A 23799-nucleotide genomic window follows, 5' to 3' on the forward strand; every position below is an offset into this window, starting at 1 on the left:
TCTTTTACTTCAATCCTTTGTCCTATTTCCCCTGCCTTGAACTCTCCCCAAGAGGCACATGACGTCCTTTCTCTTGTTCTCAGGTCACACTTGTCATCACCTCCGAGGGACCTGCCCTGCCTCCCTCGTTCAAAGTTGGCCCCCTAGACACAACGACCCCTTCTCATGCTTTATGAGCACTTAAAACTCCCAGACATTATATTACAAATCTATATGTCTGTCTTTTCTCTGCCATCAGTGTGAGAGTGTCACCTCTGTGAAGGCAAGGACTTTGCGATGCTCACCGCCGCCTGTCCAACACCCAGAAAAGTACCCGGCGTGTAGCGGGAGCTTTACAAATATTTGCGAATGTACCAACTGGACACGCAGGTTGTCTGTGGGCAGAGGGGACAGGATGAGAATTTTATTGCATACTTAGCAGCGCCCATAGCCGTATGCTAGAGAATTATGTGATTCACGGTGAATCCAAAGAGTATTTGGGCTTTCAGATATTGAAGAGCTCCGTGTGTGTGTGTGTGTGTGTGTGTGTGTGTGTGTGTGTGTGACCAAACAGGTGGCCATGTGATTTAGAGACTTGTGTCCCAGTCCCCTAGACTGTAGAACCTGGAAAATGACAGAAGTGCATGAAGGGGAGGGAAATGAGCCAGCAGGACTGCTCACCGCACATGAATTTCCAAGGATACAGTTGTTCTCAAACAATCACAGTCCGTATATCAAAATAAGCACTGTATTGAGTAGGGTAAAAGGAGTTGCCGGTGAGACTGTAAATTCTCTCCCAGAACAAATGATAACTGAGCCCAGGAGCCCTTTCGTTCTGGGGGGAGGGGGGCATAAATTCCCTGAAAGTGTCTGTCGCGGGGAATTGCTCTGCATTTGTCATGTCCGCCTCCTGCATCATTCATGGACGTCATAAGGGTCTAAAGAATCGGCGCTTCCTCATGGAGATGATTAAATAGCCATGACGCTTGTCTCCCCTGCTGCACAGTGCACTTAGAGAGGCCCCATTCGGTGGTAAGGTGCCCTTCCTGCCTCTTCCCGTCTCCTGCCTCCCCAGGGGTCTGGCGTTGATCCAAGGAGCACTGTGTCACGGGCCTCCCGCTTGCTGAGACCGCACAGATCCGTGGACCAGCACGCCAGTTGGCTTGTTCCCCCACTGTAGAGACCTCAGGACTTGGAAAAAAATGCCGTACACTCAAAGTAGATCATTTTCCAGGGAATAGAGAAATTCCAGCTTTAGCTTAGATTCTAGTGATTGCACTGTGACTTTTGCAGACATTTTCACCTCTCCTTGTCTCACTTCCCCCCCGTGGACTAAGAATAATGAATCAGAAGAGGGCTCCTTTGCACATGATTTGTTATTTTATGTATTCCAATATAAGGCTTCAGATCATTATATACCCAATAAAGCATTATATACCCAATATATATGCAGAGAGGCAGAGTAAATACTGATGTAATAGGGTGTAAGATTTGTGAACTCCACCCCTTCCATGTGCACACACTTTAAACCTGTTTCGTAGTGATTCTGACTACTGAGACAGTAACCTTAAGTAACTGAGTGTAAACAGATGAATTAAAACTTTTACTTGATCAAGAAACACATTTTTCTTAAGCACCGTCTTTTGAGGCAGCAAGAAATAATATAGAGCAGGCACTGGACTGGAGTCAGGAGAGGAGTCCTAATTTGGCTCTGCCACTCAACAACCATGACCTTGGACAAATTCTTCAACCTCGTTAGACCTCAGTATTTGCATCTATAAACCATGAGCTCATATAGTGGCTCTCAAATTCTCTTTCTAGCTCTTATGCCACAGGATTTTATATCCGGCATGGGATTCAGCCTTCATGGGGACACAAAGAGGCACATCACATCATGACATCGCCTTCAAGGAACTCATAAGCTAATCACGTCCATGCAAACCCTAACCCCCGCTGGGAACAAGATCCAGCACAGCACGGGGGCTGGGTCTGTATTGCCGTCGTTGACTGTGAAATATGGATACCTTTAAAAATAATAGTGTGATCTGTGACAGTGATTTCCACATAGTAAACACAAGACGCCTTTGCATCCCTGTTGTCTGTGGGCTTCTCCCCCACCTATGACTAGGAAAAATGTTCACTGTAAAGTAAACTTTGGGCGCATATTAAGGGATCCAGTTAATGGGATAAATTAGGGAAACTGGATCTTTACCGGTTGTGACCCATAAGGGTACCCCCTTCTGAGAAAACGCGTTCCCTTCTTATTGAAGAAGTCATCCCAGTGCTGCCTCTGAGTCGCCAAGCGCTTCATGACGGGTGGCCCCTCTGAGCCTAATCTGTCCCCTGGAAGGAACCCCTGGGTGCTCTCGGGGGTTGGGCGGGCCGATGGAAAGCCAGCCTGCGCATTTCACATTCTGCTGCTCCAGCCTGTGCGTCTGATCCCTTCTTGCTGCTGGTTTGAGGAGAATGAAAGGTGCAAAGCTGTTCTCTGAGTCCCCTGGTCTGCACCGCGGTGGCCAGAGCTGGGGGAAGGGGGACAATGGGAAAGGGAAGAAATCCTGGAGAGCGCCGCGCGTGTGATCTCTGGCAGGCAGACCTGTGCTCACACGGGGGCTTCAAACACAGGCCATTGCTTTGGAGAACCTTCCAGCGCCCGATAAACCTGAGCAACACAATGCGAGGCGAAAGCTGACGCTGAGAGATAAGCCCAGGATATGTGGCTGAATAGAGGACTTTCAATTTCCTTTCCTTAGTAGATGGACAAGTATCACATTATTAAAAGAAATGCCCACATCATAAAAGACATCTTCTAATCTGAGCGCACATGGACCGGGCTGAATCTTTCCACATGATTGACTTCATCGGGAGCCCGATCTCACAGGGAGAAGCGCCGGATTAATTCACATGTGGCAGGTGCTGTCTAGTGGCCCGCAAGAGCTAAAGGCCAATTATCTTGCATTTTCTCCATAAAACTGCATTTTCTAGAAGGAGACCGGTGCATCTGAACATACCATCCAGCAGCCCCTTGGGTGGGAGGCCTGCTGTTTATCTGCAGCGTGCTGTGGAATCGCCCTCAGGTACCTGTCAGCGCTCAGCGGCCTGGGAAGCTGGTTTGACAGACGTGCCGGTGGCTCCGGAGCGAACGTGGGGCCAGCGCAGGGGGTGCCTGCCCCGCCCGTGACGAGGGGCAGCGTTTTGAAGCAGGGATCTCGCAGCCACTTCCACAAGGTCCCCGGCGGAGAGGAGGAAACAGTGTGGGCACAGGGCCCGGTGGCAGGCGACTTCCAAGGGCCGGGGCCGGGCGACACAGGGAGGCTGGATGGAGGGCGTGTGTGAAATATGCTTCATTAGGAAGGTGGGGCAAGAATCACCAAACATTAGCACGGGGCCAATGCCTCGTTAAAAATAATAAAGGAAGGAAAATCGAAGCTCTAAGCTGAGCCCTTGAAGATGATAAAGGATTGAGAAAATTAGGAGGAGCTTATGTATTCAGAGGAAAGCAGTTTTTAAAAGTAGACTGGAAAGGAATTATCAGAATGTTACATGATAGTGCGGTGACACGTCTGTCTGGTGATCAGAGGTGGGGAACAAGCTTTTGTTGACCGAATAATAAACCATTTGGGTCTCTTACGTGACTCTTGGCTACAGACTATCTTTGCTTTAAGCAAAACAGTGTGGCCCAATATTCCTGGAGATTTATTTTATTTTAAAAAATGAAATGTTACAGATATTAAGCAGGGAAACTGTGCTTTTCTCTATTGGGCTTTCTGGTTAAGTCAGTCGTGTGAAAGATTCAGACATTGCCCGCGTGCCCTTGGATTGGAAGCTGTTTTCTGAGGTGGGCACTTTTTTAAATGATGTGATACTTGTCTATCTACTAAGTGAAGGAAATGGAAAGTTCTTTATTCAGCCACATATCCTGTCTTCTTAAATCAAATTGCACCCCCACCCCAAGTTGTATCCGCCAATAAAACAAACGACTTAAGGGCTCAACAGGAGAGAATTGCTAAGTTAGAGCCCATCCCCTTGTGGAATATTATGCAATCATTTAAAATGACAAATCTAATAATATAGAGATTCAAATGCTATAATAGAGAAAGGGTGCAAAATTATGTACGTGCTATGATTACAACCATAACCTTATGCAAATTGTGTTTTTCTATAAATGGAGACCAGAGAGAAAGGCAAAACCAAATATGTTCAAAGGATATTATTTTAGCAAGTCAATTACATCATCTTTCAGGCCTTCCAAATGCCAAACAATATGTATTTGGGAACTGGCTGAGCAGGATCTGGGTGTGCTCTATAAATGATAGTCTGACTTGGGGCTTAAAATCTTGGCACTGGCCCTTTATAGTCCTGGATTTCTAACTGGACCCTTGAACAATTATCCTACATGCACACAAAACTCCCCAAAATTAAACTTACCATTTTCACATCGTGAGCTGTGCTCCTTTTTTATCTACAATTTTATTTGCCCAAATTGGAAACCCTGAATCAGTGTCCACTGCTCCCTTTTTCCTTCCCCAAGTATCAGATGAATCCCTAGTCCTTCTATTTCTCACATTTTTTTTAACATCCACTCCTTCCCTCATTTCTCACCCTCGCTGATCCCATCTCAGCTGGCACCTTTCACGTCCTGGCTACAGCAATGGTCTCCATCTAGGTCAATATGGACACACTTTTGTCTCCATCTCCCACACCACAGCCAAAATTATTTCCCTCGGGCACAGATTCGATCATGCTTCTCTCCCGACCAAAGTAGTCATTTTCAAACTTTTTAGACAGTAAAATCAAAACTTTTATATTGGAGAGACTTTAATATAGTCACTATGTAACACATGTTGCAGAAAGTTAAAAAAATTATTTCATGGAAAATAAACATTATTTCTTTATTTTAGGAGTAATCCTTGAAATATTTCTGTTACCAAAAAGAAAAAAACCACTATAAGGAAAACACTGGCGTGTCTACTAAGATACTAGTGTGTCTTCTAAGGTTCAAGTACCTTAAATTGGCATTCAGTGCTCTGCAAGCTCTTACTAGCCTACTTCCAGGCCTGTCTTTGCCATTCTTAGCTCTTCAGCCTGCACACCACGCGAGAGATGCGACAGTGCGTGTCCCCAAAGTGCGCTGTGTTCTCTCACATCTTTGCTCATGGCCTGCAAGTAGAACATCCTTCACCCTAAAACTCAGTACAAGTCTATTTTTTTTCCTTTGACACATTCTTATTTCATTTCTCACAAGGTTAGTATTTTTTTCAGTTTTATTGATATAATATATAATTCAACATATTCCTTATTGAATTTATTAGGGTGGCATTGGTTAATAAAATTACATAGGTTTCGGATGTGCAATTTTATAATGCATCATCTCTATATTGTACTATGTGTTCACCATCCCAAGCCATGTCTCTCTCCATCACCATTTATCCCCCCTCTACCCTCTCCTGCCTCCCCGCACCCCCATTTCAATCTGGTCATGAGCATACCATTGTCTGTCTATAAGGGTGTTTTGTTTTGTGGGGGTTTTGGTTTGTTTGTTTTGTTTTTTGTCAGAGGGGAAAAGATGGGGGCAGGGTGAAAAACGTGAAGGGATTAAGACATATAACATTATATTAACATATAACACCATAATTATTGACATGTAATAACACAATGATATCACTAGTATGTGGAAATAAAAATACTCCACTCACAGTAACAGAGAAGATTGGTAGTTGCCAGAGGCTGGGTATGAGGACTGGGGGGAAAGAATAAAGGTGGTCCAATGGTTCTATTTTCAAATAAGTTTTAGGGATGCAACGTACAGCATAGTACTATAGTTAACGATACTGCATTGTATGTGAAAGTTGCTAAGAGAGTAAATCTTAAAAGTCCTCATCACAAGAAAACAAAATTATAACCATGCGACGTGATGGCTGTTGACTAAGTTTATTGGTACAAGTTGTTATGAAAGCTCGTCACCCTCTCCCAGGCATTTCCATCTCATTTTGAACATAGCTCTCCTATAGCACTTATCATATTGTATTACGCATACTGTGTTCTTCTTAGTACATGGAAAGTGCTTAACACATTTTTTTGGCTTTTACATATCATTGCATTTAATTTTTAATAATCAAGCGCTCTATTATTCTTCAAAGAATGAGTACTTTTGAGTAAATGTTGAAGTCTGCTAAAGCAAGTCTTTCATTATTCTTTTAAAATTTTCTTAGCAAATCTTACACACTTACTTTTCTTTAAGAGCTTCCAAAGAAATTGAGATTCTGTTTGTAGGTTCCTTAAAGACTCACAGCTTGTGGACATTTTCCTATTTTCCCTGTCCAGTAACATTCTATTTATCTATCATCTGTCTGTCAGCTATCTATATATAGACATGTTTTATGTCCTCAAAAATATATATTTTTTAATTTATCTTTATTGTTGAAAGTATTACAGGTGTCCCATTCCCCCCCCCCCAATTGGCCCCCTCCACTTTGCTCCCACCCCCTCCCCAGGCCTTCACCCCGTCATTGTCTGTGTCCATGGGTTATGCATATATGCATATAACTTCTTTGGTTAATCTCTTTCCACCCTCCGCCCTCCTTCCCTCTTTCCTCTGAGATATGATCATCTGTTGCATGCGTCAATGTCTCTGGATCTATTTGGCTTGTCAGGTTCTTTTGTTCATTAGCTTCTTCTTAAAGAAGACCCTTCAACTTTTCCTGTAGTGCTGGTCTGGTGGTGATGAACTCCTTTAGCTTTTTCTTATCTGTGAAGCTCTTTATCTGACCTTCAATTCTAAATGATAGCTTTGCTGGGTAGAGCAATCTTGGTTGTAGTTCCATGTTTTTCATCACTTTGAATATTTCTTGCCACTCCCTTCTGGTCTGCAAGGTTTCTCTTGAGAACTCAGCTGACAGTTGTATGGGTGCTCCCTTGTAGGTAACTAATTGCTTTTTTCTTGCTGCTTTTAAGATTCTCTCTTTGTCTTCAACCTTTGGCATTTTAATTATGATGTGTCCTGCTGTGGGCCTCTTTGGGTTCCTCTTGTTTGGGACCCTCTGTGCTTCCTGGACTTGTAAGTCTATTTCTTTCCCCAGGTAGGGGAAGTTTTCTGTAATTACTTTTTCAAATAGGTTTTCAATTTCTTGGTCTGTTTCTTCCCCTTCTGGCACCCCAATAATACGAATGTTGGGCCTCTTGAAGTTGTCCCAGAGGCTCCTTATACTATCTTCATATTTCTGGATTCTTTTTTCTTTTTGCTCCTCTGGTTGGGTGTTTTTTGTTTCCTCATGTTCCAAATTGCTGATTTGATTCTCAGCGTCCTCTACGCTACTGTTGATTCCATGTAAATTATTCTTCATTTCAGTTCATGTAGCCTTCATTTCAAATTGATGCTTTATTATGTTATCGATTTTCTCAGTTATTTCCCTAATAGTCTGCCTAAACATCCTTATAAACAAAATTCTGAACTCTCTATCTGTTAGCTTGCTTGGATCTATTTCATTTAATTCCTCTTCTAGAGATTTCTTCTGTTTTTTTCCTATGTGACATGTTCCTTTGCCTCCACATTTTGGCTGCTTCCAGGTGTTTGTTTCTATGTATTAGGTAGAGCTGCTGTGTCTCCTGGAATTTGTAGAGTGGCTTTGTGTAGTAGGTGTCCTCTAGGGTCCAGTGGCTTAGCATCCCAGTCACCTGATCTGGGCCTTCTAGGTGCTCCCCTGTGTGGGCTGTGTGCACTGTCCTGTTGTAGTTGAGCCTTGGTTGCTGTTGGCATCACTGGGAGGAATTGACCCCCAGGCCAATCAGCTGTGAGGACCAGCTGCAACTACAGCCAAAAAGCTGCTGTGCTGGAGACACCCCTATGGAGCAGGATTTACTTCAGTGGAGCTTTGGTTCACCAAGTGCGCCCCTTGAGTGTCCCTCGTGGATGTGGTAGGGTTGTAATCCAGCGTGGTCGAGTCTGACCACCAGGTGCACTGTCTCTGGGGCCTCCCGGGAGGTGCAAAGTCAGCCTGTGCCAGTGCCTTGCCCAGGGCCACCCAGCATGAGCTACACAGCAAACTGTAGTTGGCTGCTACTTGTGCTGGGCTTGGAGGTGCCCAGGAGAGGCCCAGCTATGAGCCAGTGCAGGCTGCCGTTAGTGCCAGGCCTGGGGCCCCTTATCAAGCCGTATGGGGCAGCTGCTGCTTGTTTGAGAGATTTTAGGAAAGTCCTAAGCATGAGGCTTGAGAGGCCACTTGCATAGAAAAGCCCCTGGAAATGGCCTGGATGAGCTGCAGGTGGGGAGGGGCGGGGCCTCCGGGAATCACGGGGCGGGGCCAAAGGTGAGTCAGGTGCTGGCCACTCAAACATGGCGCCTGCCTGCCGGCTGTGTGCCGGGAGGACTCGCCACAGGAGCCATGGCCTCTGCCAGCCCTTCTGCCTGGGAGGAAGCCGCCCTCCGCCTCTCGCCCGGATCTCAGGCAGGTTAGTTCCCCCCGAGTGTCCCGGGTCCTTTCAGGCTGCTCCCGGCGCTGGGCTCAGAGGGAGCGTCCGAGTGAGTCCGCGCCGGGCCCTTTAGGAGGAGCTGCTGGGGCTCCCTCGGCCTCCGCGACCCTCAGGGACAGTCCCGGCTGGTTTCACAGCCCTAGATTGTTGGGACGTCTCTTCCTGGCCTGGAGCCCTGGGCTGGGCGCCTGCTGTGGGGCTGGGACCCCTCCCTCCTCTGGGAAACCTCCGCTGCCGAGATTCCCTCCCGGGTTTACCCGCGGCACCGGGTGTGGGCCCGCGTTCGATTCTCGGAGATTCAGCCCTGATCTGCCCGCGTCTCCGCCCCTCCTCCCGGTCTCGGTACTTCTTCAGGTCCCTGGTTGTAGGGCTTCTGTTCAGCCAGATCTCAGGAGGCTCTGAGTGATGGTGGTTCTGTATTTAGTTGTAATTTTGATGTGGTTGCGGGAGGCGGCGGGGGCAGCTGTTCCCTACGCGCCATTTTGTTTCTCCCTCATAATTTTCTTTATATGGCTTTTCTTTCTGTAGCTTTCTTCTCTAATTATTTCAAAAATTTTATAGTGTTTTGTTATTGTGATTGAGAGAGAGAAAGAGATAGCCAAAACCCCAATGATTAGACATTTTTTCAGTAAAAAAATCAATAGCCTGCTTTAATAATAGTAATTTTAATAATAATAATTACCAGGTTGAAATGAAAGGGAGAAATCTCAACCACAAAAATGGTCAAGGCGCTAGAGTAATAAGTTACCCAGGAACTTATTATATAATATAACCTAATTACGGAAATGCATTACATAATATATATTATATTACATATTATAAAATATATATAGTGCTGTACATAACCTAATTATGGAAAACATGAAGGATTTCTTTTTCGACAGGAACATGATCAATTTTACATGTGCCCTAATTTCATATATATATGAATTACTCAATATGCTATTTTTCTTAGGTTAATTCCTAATATCACTTGATCATCTTGGTCATTTTTTTGCCAATTCATTTAACAAGCGCTTATTGTGCCCCAATGTGTGTTCCAGGCACTGTGATGACTTCCAGGGAGTTTTTACTATCCAGAACTGTCCTAGTTGTGAAAGAACAAAATTGGAACTAGCTTAGACTAAACTAGTTAGCAACTGAGTCTTTTATGTAGAAAAGACAAAGGTGTAACTTCACAGCATGGACCATTAAAGCCAAGCAGTCAAAACATGATGAGATCTGTCTGTGTCAAACTCTTGACTCCACAGTTTCACTTCCATCTTCGAGCCAGGGATCATTTTTCTCACAGCGCCTTCCCCTCGGTGGGAAATGTGGCCCTCAGCTGTGTGCGTGCCTTTCTATCACACGGAGACTGATTTTCTGGGTCCAGGTCACAAAAAACTCAGTGAGCTGCTCTGATTGGTCCAAGTTGGGTTAATTTCCACACCTCAGCCAACCCCGCTCTGTGTGTAGGAAAAATCTGCTAAGGGGTTGACAATTTTCATTCAAATCACGTGACTGGAATGGGAGAAAATGGTAATTTCCATGGCAAGGAGCTTTCCAGTAAAGAGGGCAGATAGGCAGGCATGTAGAATAATAATTCTCCTGCAAGTGCCAACACTTTGGGGAGCTCCTTCGCTTCGGGGTGATCGCCATAAAATGGAAATACTAAACTATTTCTAGAGTCCTGTATAGTGTACATGATAGCTGCTTGATCCTAACTCCAACTCTTTGAAATGAGTAGGAGAAGCATTATGCCCTTCATCATGGAGAAACTGAAGCACAGTAAAGATAAGTGACTGTCATAGCAGAGTGGGCCACACGAGTTGAAGTTTCTTTCTTTTGCCCAACTCTCCAACTCTGATGTATGTTCTGTGATAAAGAGATACGTGTGTCAGAGAAACGCAAGTCGTTCCCCTTAAAAATATTAGTCCACTTTTCCAGGAAAATAGTGTTTTATGAATTAGAATCACAAATACACCGAAGTCATCTGTTTATAGATAGACCCTGGCCCCTGGAAAGTTGTGAAGTCCGTGTATGTCAGGCATTTAAATCAAAGCCCTGGGGATAAGCAACTACTCTTTGTCCGTATTTTGTTTTCAGAGAACATTCAGTACTTAGAAATCCCATGATTGCTCTTATCAGAGAAGGTCTTTCAAACCTGTGGGGTAAAAGGAGGCGGAAGAATATGCTCTGAGCCTCCTTTTTGTTCTATCCATGTCCCAAGACACGTCCTCAGAAGGAATGAGTTTCAAAAAATATGCTACAGGAAAGGCTGATGAGTAATTAGAAAGTGTTCATTTTTATTTTTATTCATATATATTTTGCCTAACGACAAATATATATGTGGTCTTTGCACTTAGTTAATGTTCTGTAAAATATAACATTATATGTATGTGTGTGTGTGTGCGTGTGTGTATAGGGTAGCCTCAAAAAATGTATGCAGACACTATGAATAGTTATAAGGGCCGTGGTTATTACAATTCATTTCATTTTCAAAAGTGAGCTATCAGCTGTTAAAGTGTATATACACTTTTTTGGGACACCCTGTATATATATATATACACATATGTGTGTGTGTGTGTGTGTGTGTGTGTGTGTGTGTGTGTGTGTGTGTGTGTGTGTGTGTAAAGAGAGAGAGAGATGTGATTTAGGAAGTGAGGGGTAACAAAACAATTGGACTAAAAATGGGTGTGATTTTATTATCTGAGCCTGCCAAAAATTCACCAAAGAAAGATTATTTAATAGTCTCTGTGGTTACATTTCTTTTGTAAATTGGAAGTTGTGTTCTACTCCATCATAGGAGATGTTGTGAACCCTAATTGATGGGTATTTATAAAATATTTCCACACCGAGATGAAATGACAAAAAGCTGAGATGGATTAATGGGCAGATGCCTGAGTGACAGTGTGAAGATATGAAAATATAAGTAAGCCAAGCCTTATTGATTAATTGAACACTGCTTATTTCCTGGGCATTCACAGTGTTGATAGAGAGAAAATTAAATAGCCCTGTCCTCCAGGAGCTCATGGTACAGAAAGGTTTTGGATTTTCATTTTGTTTGACAATAAAACTTAATATTTATTTTTTTAAACCTGAATACCGTGCAATTTCCTAGAACTTATTTTGTTTTGCTATGTAAGAAACTAGCTTGGATATAAAAATGAAATTAAGTTGGCTATGAGATAATTTCTTAAATAAACTTCATCAGAGTCCAGCCTTTAGAAGTTAGAGTTTTATGAGTGTCATGTAATTAATCAGGAGCCACCTGTTATCTGACCTTGCTTCATACACTTTACAGAGACAATCCTCACATTAAACCCCTGTCATTCAAATAAAATAAAATGATTGGCCCTCTTCGTCTCCAAAGAGGTAATTAAGTTAAAATGGGGTCGTTATGATGGGCTCTAATCCAATCTGACTGGTGTCCTTAAGAAAAGAGAAAATTAGCACGGGTGGGTTAAGAGGGGAGGCCGTGTCAGGACACAGGGAGAAGTCAGGCATTTACAAGGCAAGCAGAGGCCTTAGGGGAAACCAACCCTGCTGACCCCTTGATCTCGGAACTCTAGCCTCCAGAATTGCAAGGAAATAAATTCTGTTGTTTAAGCCACCCAGTGTGTTGCACCTCCTTATGGCAGCCCTAACAAACTAATGCAGCAACAGTATTTAAAGTGAAAGATATAGGAATTTGAAATATTACACTATATACTATAATATAATATAGTATCAACGTAAAGGGTATGCAAATAGACTTACAGTTGTTTGTATGGGAAAAGACAAATAAAACAAATATTTGTTAATGATTGTATTATTTATTTGTGTTATTTGTCTTTGTCCATACAAACACCTGTAAACCTACTTTGCCCACCCCAGTATAACAAATTATTCACCTATATAGAGCTAGCATGAGATTAATATTATTGTTAACATTAGTATTATAATTAGTATTGTTAAGCACTACCAAAGGTTTGTGAAAGAAATAATTGCTCCAAAGCAAAAACAATGAGCTTATGGTAATTCTTTTAAGCAAAGGGGAATTTAATTGTGTCCCTGGAAGCTTTAGGTTTAGATCACCTTCAATGTAGAAAGCATCATATTCTTTATCACCAATTGCCCCTTTTTCCTAGTGGAAGAATCCTGAATCTGATGAGTAAAAATAACTTCTGAAAATGTTTTCTGCTGAAATGTGTTTCTGAAGATATTGTTGCCTCTGAGACGCAGTGAGTGTCATGACGTATGTGCTGGTCAGCACTCCCAAAAGTGCCAGATCTGTGTGTGATTTTATTTCACTCATACTTCAGGGTAGGAATGTAAGGAATGTATGGAATCCCAGGAATGAGCCAGCTCAATAGTTGGTATCAGATTTGGAAGGAGAACAATTACTTAGCTCCTCTTCAGACTCCCTGGAAAATCCAAGATAACATTCCCATAAACAGTCCGAACAAGCATATTTGCAAGAACAGGGTTTGCACGTGACATATAATTATCCAAGAAGAATGGGTTTTTTTAAATGATATTTTCTACCAGAATTAAATAATGGCAGACTTTTTTTTTTACTCATGTAGGAAATTGGGTTAATAGATAGAATTGTATTGGTTTTGTACTTCTCTCCCAGCAGCTCCTATGGGACCTTTGGATTTGGATCCAATATATCATGGCTTCACTCTGTGCACAGGTTTGAGTCACAGTGTTACCAAGCAGATTTTACACCAAACCGAACCAATATTGATTCTGCTGGGAAGTCTTTGAGTTGAAATCTTTCTTCTAGAACATCGGGACATGGTCTGAGATGTTGCCTCTGGTTTTTGTTGTTGTTTCGTTTGTTTGTTTTTCTGGCTTAGTGCATTTTGTTTTTAAACGTTGTTTCTTCTAGAGAGAGAAAGAAATTGCCCCATATGGATGGAGTCCTCACCTAGCCTGAGCCTAGTTTAAGAAGTGGGGCTGGGCTCTCCCTGATGATCCACTTAACTCTTAGGCAATGTCGTCAGTTTCTCCATTAGCTGGGCAGTAAATCTGATTATTTCTTTGCCAAAGATAAAGGATGTTCTTTAAAACAGATGAAATCTCTTCCATTTAGTGTTCAGTCCCTTCTGTTTTGCTTTATTTAAGGCTACTTTGTCACCGTTTTTGGTGTTTACTTTTAAAAATTCAGAGTAGGCAAAATAGATCACAATAAACCATCCATTCAGTAAATGCATTGCAGGGCTGTTTGTAAAATCCGCATCACTTGTCACTTACCTCGCGGTCCCTAGTGGCTCCCCTGTGATACAGAGGTTTTCTTGTTCACAGTTTTCCCATCTGCTGTTCACTGCCCCTCCTTGTGAGCCCTTGGTCCCCAGAGAGTCCTGCAGGGAAACTTCATCTCCTGGGTCAGCAGGACAGCCTGCTGAGGGGAGCAGGGGGCAGAGTCAGGCAGGGGAGCTCTGGTTCTGTTCTCAGCGCCACCACTTTTTCATTGAGCCTCCATTTTTTTTCTTTTTCTTTCCTTTTATTTATTTATTTTTACTAAAATAGTAACAAAAATATTGCCGTTAATACTTCAGTAGTATTGGGGGAAGAGGTGTTATCAAATGAGATACTCCCAAAGAAAGCAATTTGAAAACCATTCAATGCTATGGAAACAGAAGGCCCTACTATTATAAACACCTCAACACAATCAGGGGTGTGTATGTTGGGGGGAACCATGTGACAAACTAAATAAAAGAAATCAAGAAACTAAGCTTTTTTTTAAATGTTTAAATGTATCTTTATTGTTGAAAGTATTACAGATGTCCCTCTTTTTCCCCCTTCTACCCCCACCCCCTACTCCCCCCAACCAGGCCTTCTCCACACTACTGTCTGTGTCCATGGGTTATGCATTTATGCATATCAGTTCTGTGGTTAATCTCTCCCCACCCACCCACTTACCCCCGCCTTCCCTCTGAGATTCCACAGTCTGCTCCATGCTTCTGAGTCTCTGGATCTATTTTGTTTCACACTTTATTTTGATCAGTAGATTCCACATATGAGTGAGATCATGTGATACTTGTCTTTCTCTGACTGGCTTATTTCACTTTGCATAATACTCATTAGGCCATTAGTTATTACGAGATCCTTGAGCTTTATGCCTCCGTTTGCTAGAAAAAATATTTGTTAGTTTGAGAGTCTTTCCATTTTGGTTTTATTACCTATATAGTCATTGATACAAATAAAAGATAGTTTTAACAGCAATAACTACGTTTACCGACATAGTAACTTTTGTCATGATAGTCCACTTATTTTTCAAAAGGACTGACCAATTTAAAATAAAGAACACAAAAGGGATAAGGCTGGTGAAAGAGTAATAAAATAGAAATAAGGAACAGGAACCTGAAATAACAGAGAAGACAGACATACACCTTAGTGTCACGAGATTTTCTTCTAAGTCTTAGGCAATGTTCCAATAGCCCTGGAGTAGGAGTTGGACATCCTGTTTCTTATCCTAGCTTACCTACCAGGTGGTGTGCACACTAAGACTTATACTTATTTTATTACTTAATTTATTCTACCTGTGACATTTGCCCCTGAATAAATGAGCCAGTTCTCTTTAAATTCCACACTCTAAGGCTTCCCCTGGTAGATGCTTCCGACTTGTTTCATTTTAACACCAACCAAAAACTATTTCAGGGAAAGCTGATTTGCTTTAGGTTTTCTTTTTTTGAACAGAAAATAAACACACAAACAATATTATATTTAAATGCTTCTCTGGAGCCATTTTATCTGTAAATATTTGGTGGGGAAAATAATAAATTGATTTCAGGTAGTGTGCTATATTTTCTAACTTTCTTTATTTTTTTAATACACACATATTTATATGTATACACATATGTATGTATAGGTTATTTTCTTTTCTAATGTAAATCTTAAACAGGACCGTGATTCTATTCTTACTATTAATGTCCCCAAAGGTACAATGACATTTATATGTGGCAATAGAAATAGAAACAATGCCATAATGAGAGGGCCATGAGATTTATAAATCAAAACAACAAAAACAATAGTTATCCAAGAGGTTCTAAGTAAGGAAAAGTTGAGTTGCCATCAACAATTAAATTGGATTCTAGTAAAATACGCAGTAATATACTCCAGAAATTTAAGAATATTTATTATATTTGCATGAACTGGAAAAAAATGTTATCCTTCATTCTTCTTGAGACATCATAGGTCATCTACTTAATCAGCTTATTGCATAAGTACATGAAACTGGTCCCCAAGACTCGTCCACAATTTCAGTGAGGGCTGTTTTACCCTTTTCTTCCCCTTCAAATCCACACACAGAACACACACCAAAACATAAATATACCTTCCCATCCAGCTCTGCCAAAATCACCATCAGCTTCATCCCATTAAAAAGCTAGCCAGTTATGAAAGCAATAAGTCAGGCTCTTCTTTTGGAGCTGTTGAGACAAAAGAAGCTATGTGTTAAATAACGTGTCACACTTGTTTACTGTTTGAAGATGGAGTGTGTCGGCTTTATCTTGGTGACTGGTGACGATGTGGAGATTTCATTTCTGAAATAGTGCTGGTTGGAATTCAGGAAAGCAACCTCAGCTGCCTGCAAAGTGGAAAATCCTGCCATGTTAAATGGCCAAAATGCAAGCATAGTAATTTTTTCTTCCAGCTGAATGATCACTTTCTGTAAAAGCAGGAAATGTACATGGTTCAGATTATTAATAATGATTTTAGCACCAGCATACTAAGCACAGTGAGAAACCAGCAATCAGAACTCCTGGGCTCAGCGGAGAACACATGTGATGTGGTATTGCATGGCTTAGAAATGAAAATCTTGAATGGATTTCGGAGGGTTCTTACAGTTCCTGGGATGTTCCCAAAAAGTTGATTTGCAATCCACATTTAAAAGTAACAAAATTAACTTTTCAATTTGAAAATGTAAACCAAAATAATTCCATGTTCCCCCTGGGACTGTAGGCATTTTATATTAAAATTAAATGAAAGCTTGTATTCATCTTTAAAAACCATTCAAGATAGCAAGCTAACTGAGGAGAAAAAATAACAAAATAGGTTGTCAGAGAGAAAGTTGTAACTATGAACTCTCTCTAAAGCCAACATTGGACTATGGGAGCATTCAGGGCCTTTATCCCTCTTACTAGCAATTCAGTACTAAGAATACATTTTTTAATGTTTATTTCTACATAGCAGAATAAGCCATATGCTAACCACTTTGTATATCTCATGCCCTTTTCACCTGCAAAGTTAGAATTATCGAACATAGTGACATCCCAAATTCAGAATGGCAGAAGGAACACAAATAATTTTAAATCGCATTTTATATCTACTTAGCCTAATACTGTCATCGTGAGGTTTTATTCTGTTTGTTTAAAAACTGAAGCCACGGTGACCTCCTAACCACTATATATAAGGGGTTGTATATTTATCTTTTAAAATGCTCTTCCTCTTTATATTGAGAATTACTGCACAGGGCAGAGGGTGAGTAATACAGGTAGGGTAGCAAGATTGTAGTTATTTGTTTAATGAGACCAGAGTAGCTTTTGAAAACATGCCAGGTTTGGGGGCTGTGGCTTCTTTTTTGTTCCATTTTAGACTCAGGAGAATATATGAAAATAATGAAGCGCAGTCAGATCCGCCCCATTGGTATAGTTTACTGTATTAAGCTATGATTGGCATATGGTGAAGACAGGTTTTTGAAGGCAGGAAGGTTAAACAGGAGACTTAAAGGGGGCGCCGCTTAATGAAGTCATATGTTAGGTGTTTCCACACAGTATTAGCAAATGAGATAGCCCATAAAACAGTTGGGAAGATCCAGCTTGTGCATTTGAAAAGGTGCTGCAAACTGTAAAGCACTGTGCGTATCTGTCGCTGTTAGCAACTTTCAACTTGCTCTTCTCGAAGTGATGAAATTATTTCCTGGTAGAGCATGGATTTATCTCTGTAGCAGAATCCACTATATATTTAGGATAGAAGAGGCTACAGTTTTATAACTTGCCACGAAATGTCACAGGCTGATTTGCATTTTTGGTGATTCTATACATTCATCACTGAGTAACCTTCAGTTTTCCAAATAAAGATTAAAGGTAGCACTGCTGACATTTGTAATCATCCACAGAAAGGGAATGATTTAAATTCTTCACAGATGGCGCGATATCAGGGAAAATAATTATATACATAGTTTTCATTTTAAGAAGCTTTGAGCATGTTTGTGGACAGTGAGAAGCAAACATTATTTTGCATGTAGAATTAACCATAAACTTTCCATATCACAATCTCAAATTCTCCAAATGACTGGAGGGCTTTTCAGACCCCGTCTGCTAAGGATTGAGAGATTCATTAAACGAAAGTAATGTTATGTTATGTGTAATATACAAACTGAGCATATTGGAGCAGCCGGAATAGTGACCTTTCCAAACGGATAAATTAGATTTTATTTGCCTCAGAATATAATGTGGCTTAGTGCTTAAAAAATGATGACACGTGACATATTCTCCAATTTCTAGCCTCATAGCAGTTTACTTTATTATTTAAAAATGAGCTGCATCACTCATTTCTTCTTCAAACACCATCATTCAACCCAATATTCTCTGTAAATTCAGTGTGGACCAGGGCTTGAGATTTTTAGTGAATGCTAAAGATATCTGAATGCTTGTCTAATGTTGCTTTAATAATAGTTTCAAGGGTTGGGCCGTGTTCAGTGAGAAACCTACAAGACAATCTGGTGCCAAATGGTCTTTGAACTTGGAGATAAGTAACATATGGAAGTACTCGCTCTGGGTGATATACATTCAGGCACAGACACCGCAGTCTTGGGGTCTCTTCTGGCTACCAAATGTAAATGCTTTCCCCCAAATTCAGATTTAAAAACTTGTTGTATAAAAACAGATGTTTTCAATTTATGAGATGCAAATGTTTTCTTTATTTTTATCCCTGCTTGCTAAGTATTTTTAAATTAATATCTTCTTATAAACCCCTGGGTTTGTAACTAATAATAGTACAAAAAACAAGTAATAATAGTAAATAATAGTAAAAACACTGATAAACCCACTAGTCATAATTGACCACACCACTTGTCATTATACTGAGATTTTTTTTTTTTCTGTCTCCTATATCTTCTTAATTTAGTTATACCAGATAAACACCGCTGCTGGGGGAAAATAAAATTAATTTCCTAAAGGCCTCTGGAATTAATTTTTATCTTTTTTATGGCAACATTATAGTGAAATAGGCGAATTCTTTTAGTCACCTAAGTCGGCTTCCTGAGGCCGCAGCTTTCCTCTCTGTGGGGCGGTGGAGGTCCAGATGCGAAGGGAGTGATGGCTTTGGACACTCCAGGTTACCTTCAGCTTTCGGAGATGCCTCTGGACCTGCTTCCGGCTCCACTCACAGGAATATCCTGATCCCTAAGAGATGGGGGAACTCACTTTCTATCTGGTGTCTGTCCTGGCAGAGATGGACGATTACTCCTGCTCCTGGTAGACGGAAAAGCTGTCTGTCACAGGTCCCACAGCTCTCAGACGCATCCTGTCGATTGCCCTCTGCCACGAGGCAGCAGGGGCTGGACATGTTCGCAGCGTCACTCGCTGACATCTGATTTGTTTTTCATTCATTTTGCCCACTTCTTTAATTTGGGGTGACAGCCGCCTTTGGAGGCTTTGCACGCCCTGCCTCTCGGTCACCAGATGCTGTCATGTGGGGCGATCCCCCCCGGCTGTCTGCGGGCGTCCACAGTGCCTCTGCCCGGCAAGCTCGTCGCGGCCTGACGGCTCCCTCTCCTTGCTTTTGCAGCTGGCGCCACCTACATCTTTGGGAAGAGCGGAGGCCTCATCCTCTACACCTGGCCGGCCAACGACAGGCCCAGCACGCGCTCTGACCGCCTGGCCGTGGGCTTCAGCACCACCGTGAAGGATGGCATCTTGGTTCGCATCGACAGCGCCCCGGGCCTCGGTGACTTCCTCCAGCTTCACATAGTGAGTGCCGGGTCTCCGCCTCCCTTCTCTTGTCCTCCTGGGGTCTGAGTTGGGGAGCCAGAGAAATGGAGCAGAACATTCTAGACAGACACGGCAGAGGGGCCGTGCGCTGATACAAACCGCCGACGTGTGTTGGGGCCCTGACCAAGGGCCGTCTGTGTGTTTAGCCTCATGCTCCCCTTCCATGTGGGCCATGATGCCTGAGGATGCTGCAGGGATAAAACATTCAACCCCTTCCCCTTCACGCTCTCTCCCTACCTGTGTGGTTTGGCCTGTTCAGGAAACTTCTTAGCAGACGGCTTGGGTGTAAATAAGATTTACCTGGTGCGGTTCTTCTTAACCTGGTATAAGGAGCAAAGCCAACTTGAATGTTCAGGATCTCCTAGGCTGGGGGTCAGCGAAGTTTTTTTTTTTAAAGGCCAGATAGTAAATATTTTGGTCTTTGGGGCTCATACCTTCTCTGTCTGAGCTACTCAGCTCTTCCGTGCTGATGGCAAAGCAGCTATAGGCAATATATTTTTTAAAAGGGTGGGTGACTGTATTCCAATAAAAACTGTATTTATGAAAACAGGCAGCTGGCTGTACTTCGGTGACCCTGCTCTAGGCTGAGAACTGCCTCATAGAGATGTGAAGAGCATGTGATCAACCCTGAGGCCAGGGTGGGTGGGGCCGAAAGAAAACAGCTCAATGACCACACGCATGATGGGTGTGTGCATGTGTATAGTACATTCAACATTCTGCGTGTGTACATAAGCCCAGTCGGACGGCACCCCCAGCCATTGCAGATCATTAAGAACACAGAGCAATTCTAAGAAATTAAAATGATTTGGAGGAAAAATTACTTCGTTATGAGGATGGAAAATATTTTTATAGCAACAATTAACCCATTTTATCACCTGTGCAGTGTGCACTTAAGAAAGTAGGCTAACAGAGGATATGATTCTCATCTGTAAGTACCCAGAGTGCAGCCACCAGGAGCAAAGAGAGGAATTGTTCTCATTAGTTAGCAGCGACAAGGCTAGAAAGAATGGATTTAATTTGGAGCAATAAGAATTCAGTTTAAATAGCAGGGGGAAAAAAGCAGTTAAGAGGAAAGATCAACTGGGGATTGCCACCGACCTCCAAAAAGGAGGAAGAGAAACATTTACTGGGGATCTTCGCGTGCGAGTTTCGCTAATGCGCTGGTCCGCCAGGGCCAGTGGGGGGCGGGGTTTTGTTGGTCTTCCCGGTGGAGGTGGCTGCCTGGCTGACACCACCCCGCAGCAAGCTCAGCCCTTGGGGCGGTGCCCATCCCCAGGCCCTGCTCTTCCAATATGCCTTGGAATTAGGAGCAGCATGAGGTGTGAGACTGGAGCTGGACTCCTGGCTGGTCTCTGTGAGCCAGAACAGGGCACGACTCCGTTTAGGAGTTCAGGGAAGGGCCGGTTAGAATGATCACCTCACCGTCGAAATGTGGAAGAGGGGTCTGGAATAGAGTTGCGCACCTTGGGTGCTTTCTCAGATGCTTCAGGCGCCATGTGGTGCAATGAGCCTGAGCTTAAGCATCTTAAAAAGCCATGCCAAGGAGCACAGAGGACGACAGCCATCGTTAGTAGGGTTTATCTTTATTTGGCCTGTAAGAACCACCATAATTTACAAAACTCGGTGAGATTTATGCTGCGTATAACTTAATGACTATTTCATGGCAGCTATAACCAGGCGATTATTACCAGCTCAGTCACTCATTCCTGGTCATTTATCATCCATTCTCGTTCAGTGTGACTTAGTAAGAAAGATATGATTTGGCGCAGCCATGAGCATCTTTTTGGGGAGAGGTAATGGGCTACCAGTCTGTCCATTTCTCCCGTTCGTGTTTTGTAGAGCATCTCTGCTTTTAAGAGAAATACTTTCTCATTTTCTGACAGTTGATTTGCAATGGGTGCTGGTTTTATAAAATGGATGTGAGGATCCTGGGAACTTCCAGGAGGAGCCATACATTCCATTTTAACATTTTAAAAGCAAATATACAAGAAATTTTACTTCAAAATGTATAATAAGTACCCCCTTGGGTACTGTGGACTTATCCCAGTGATGCTCTCATTGCCTAAACATTTTAGAAAATCCAAACAGGTTGTCCTTCAGAGCTTAGGGCAGAAAAGTATTCATCTGGTGTTTTTTAGAGAAAAGACCCTGTGATATGGAGAAATTGCATTGCTTTGGAATGAACCTGAAATGTTCATGGCCACCTCGAGCATGGGGCCGTTTCATTGGTCTAGTAAGTTTTAATCAATTTTTAATAACCTAATGGATCATAAAAACTGTGTGGGACTGTATTCCAATGAATAGTTATAAGAAACAGGCTGCAGATTCTACTTTGGTGACCTCTGCCTTAGGCTGCAAACTTCCTCATGAAGATGTAAAGAACCTGTGAGAGACACTGAGTCCAGAGTGGGAGGGCAAAGAGAGAGTTCCTGACCACACTCGGGAGTTAAGGGATCCAGCTGGAAGAGCAAGACTTGACTACAAAACCAAACTCTTGTTTTGGACATTTATATAGATGCATCAGGAAGGTGAAGCCATAAATACATACCAAGATACTTTTATATCGCTTTTACAATCTGTAAAACGTGGATTTGTTTATCAAACGCAGTTTGTTCCCTTGCAGTAAAGACAATTACTCCAAAGGAAAGAATTTAAAGGCTGTTAATGAAAGCAGAAAGGGTTGGGCAGGAGGTGAAAGATTTCATTCCCCCTTGCAGTTCTCCTAGGAGAAGAGAAATCCACTGGGGGAAAACAAAGAAAAAGGAATGGCCCGCATGAAGAGGAGATGAAAGCAGGGCAAACCCGGGGAACAGGGAGAAAAGAAGGCAGTGGGCCCAGGGAAGGGAGCACAAACTGCCTACAGACGTGTGCAGCAAGGGGCACATGTGGGCCAAGCTGCATTCGACCAGCGTGGGTCTCAGGGGTGAAAACAACCAAGAGCACTGTCATGTGACTTCTGGTTGGTTGTCAAGCCAATAAGTTGCTCAAAAACAAAATATTAACTCTGAAATTAGCAAGTTTGTGTGTGTGTGAGAGAGTAGGGAAAATTTGAGAGTTGGTGGTTTGTGAAGGCAGTTCCTAGGAATTCCTGAAGTGTTTTGAGTAGCAGTGTCAGTGGAATAAGTCCCCGTTACGCCCAAGTTAGCTCATTTGAAGGAAGAGAAAATGCTGTTCCAGGGACACCAGGGAGCCTGACCCTGAGCTGAGCACCCATTCCTGATGAGACCTGCCTGCCCTGGAGGCCCCCCGAGCAGGAATGGCAAACAGGCGTCACCTTGCCTGGCAGCTCTCAGTGCCTCACTCTCTCACCTCCTGCTTTACACTGGAAAGGTTTGTGAGGGCAGCAGGCAGATCCAGCAGGTTGGAGTTCTGGCTTCCACGGGCCACAGCGGCCACCTGTGCAGAAATGGGACTTTGTGGATAGACATACGCTGCCCATTGGTTACACTTGCTCTGGGCTACACACTAGCTTCCCTTTCATACTTGAACTTGCTCATTTCTTTTCCTTTTCATCCTGAAATCCCCACACATTAAAGCCTCTTTAGGAAAATAGATAACTTGTTAAGCCCATATTCCACTGGAGGCCCTCGAATCATGACTGATTGGTTCAGGTAGTCAATTTTTTTATATGATCCTTCTCACGCCAGGCTGAGGTCTCCGGCTCTAACAGAATTTGAGTCTTTGGAGAGGTAGGGAAAAAGAAAGAGAAATGAACTTGACTAATTTGGGGACATACGATATTTTGGGGAATGACAGGAATACATGGAGAAAGCCTGGGTAGAATGAAGGCCTTCTTGCCCTGAGGTAAATAATTGGTGTGGAAGGGTGGCGGAGGGGGAGCAAGACAAAGTTGAGTAGCGATGATGTTAATGAAATCACAGATAAAACATGTTTGACAGAGGCAAAGAGATATTTGTTGAAATACGTGTGCATGAAATGAAATTCTGTGGGGGCAGGGTACCTTAAGGCAGAGGGAGTTTTAAAAATTAGTGCTTCAACTATAGGTTTCCGCCACTGAAACCTACTGTTGAGAAACTAACCTGGTCAGCATTTGGAGAGCGCCTGCTATTGCCCGCCGCTGACATCTGCTCCCCGAGTCCCAGGGAGACTATGCGGCTGCTGTCCTGTCACACTCACCTGCATTTCTACGAGAGGGAAAGAGCTGAAGACCAGGGAAAGGACTGCCACGGAGGGCCAGCTATCGCTGCCTTGAAACTCTGGGCAGCCTCCCTTCACCACTCACAGAACAGAAGGGTGGGGAGAACGGAGCGACCATTAGCCTTTCTTTACGTAGTTACTGCAGACTGTAAAAAAGGCATCCTGTTAATTTCTCTCTCCCGGTGTGTCATTTACAGTAAACGCTCTTGGATTCATTTTTTAAAATTATGAG

At 42.8% G+C, this 23799-nt stretch overlaps 1 protein-coding gene across 11 annotated transcripts in view; it reads left to right on the top strand.

The window, feature by feature from the left end:
- Positions 1 to 23799, top strand: part of NRXN3 (neurexin 3) — a gene marked incomplete at both ends in the record, with an annotated part of 1307801 nt that overhangs the window by 963741 nt on the left and 320261 nt on the right. For all 11 annotated transcript variants that reach the window (XM_081139380.1, XM_081139378.1, XM_081139379.1 and 8 more), the window contains one exon: positions 19207 to 19388. In XM_081139380.1, coding sequence (XP_080995506.1) covers positions 19207 to 19388 — 182 coding nt within the window. The remainder of the gene's footprint in view (positions 1 to 19206; positions 19389 to 23799) is intronic.

Source organism: Miniopterus schreibersii (assembly GCF_964146895.1).
Source record: "Miniopterus schreibersii genome assembly, chromosome: 1".
In the NCBI taxonomy this organism is placed as follows: domain Eukaryota; kingdom Metazoa; phylum Chordata; class Mammalia; order Chiroptera; family Miniopteridae; genus Miniopterus; species Miniopterus schreibersii.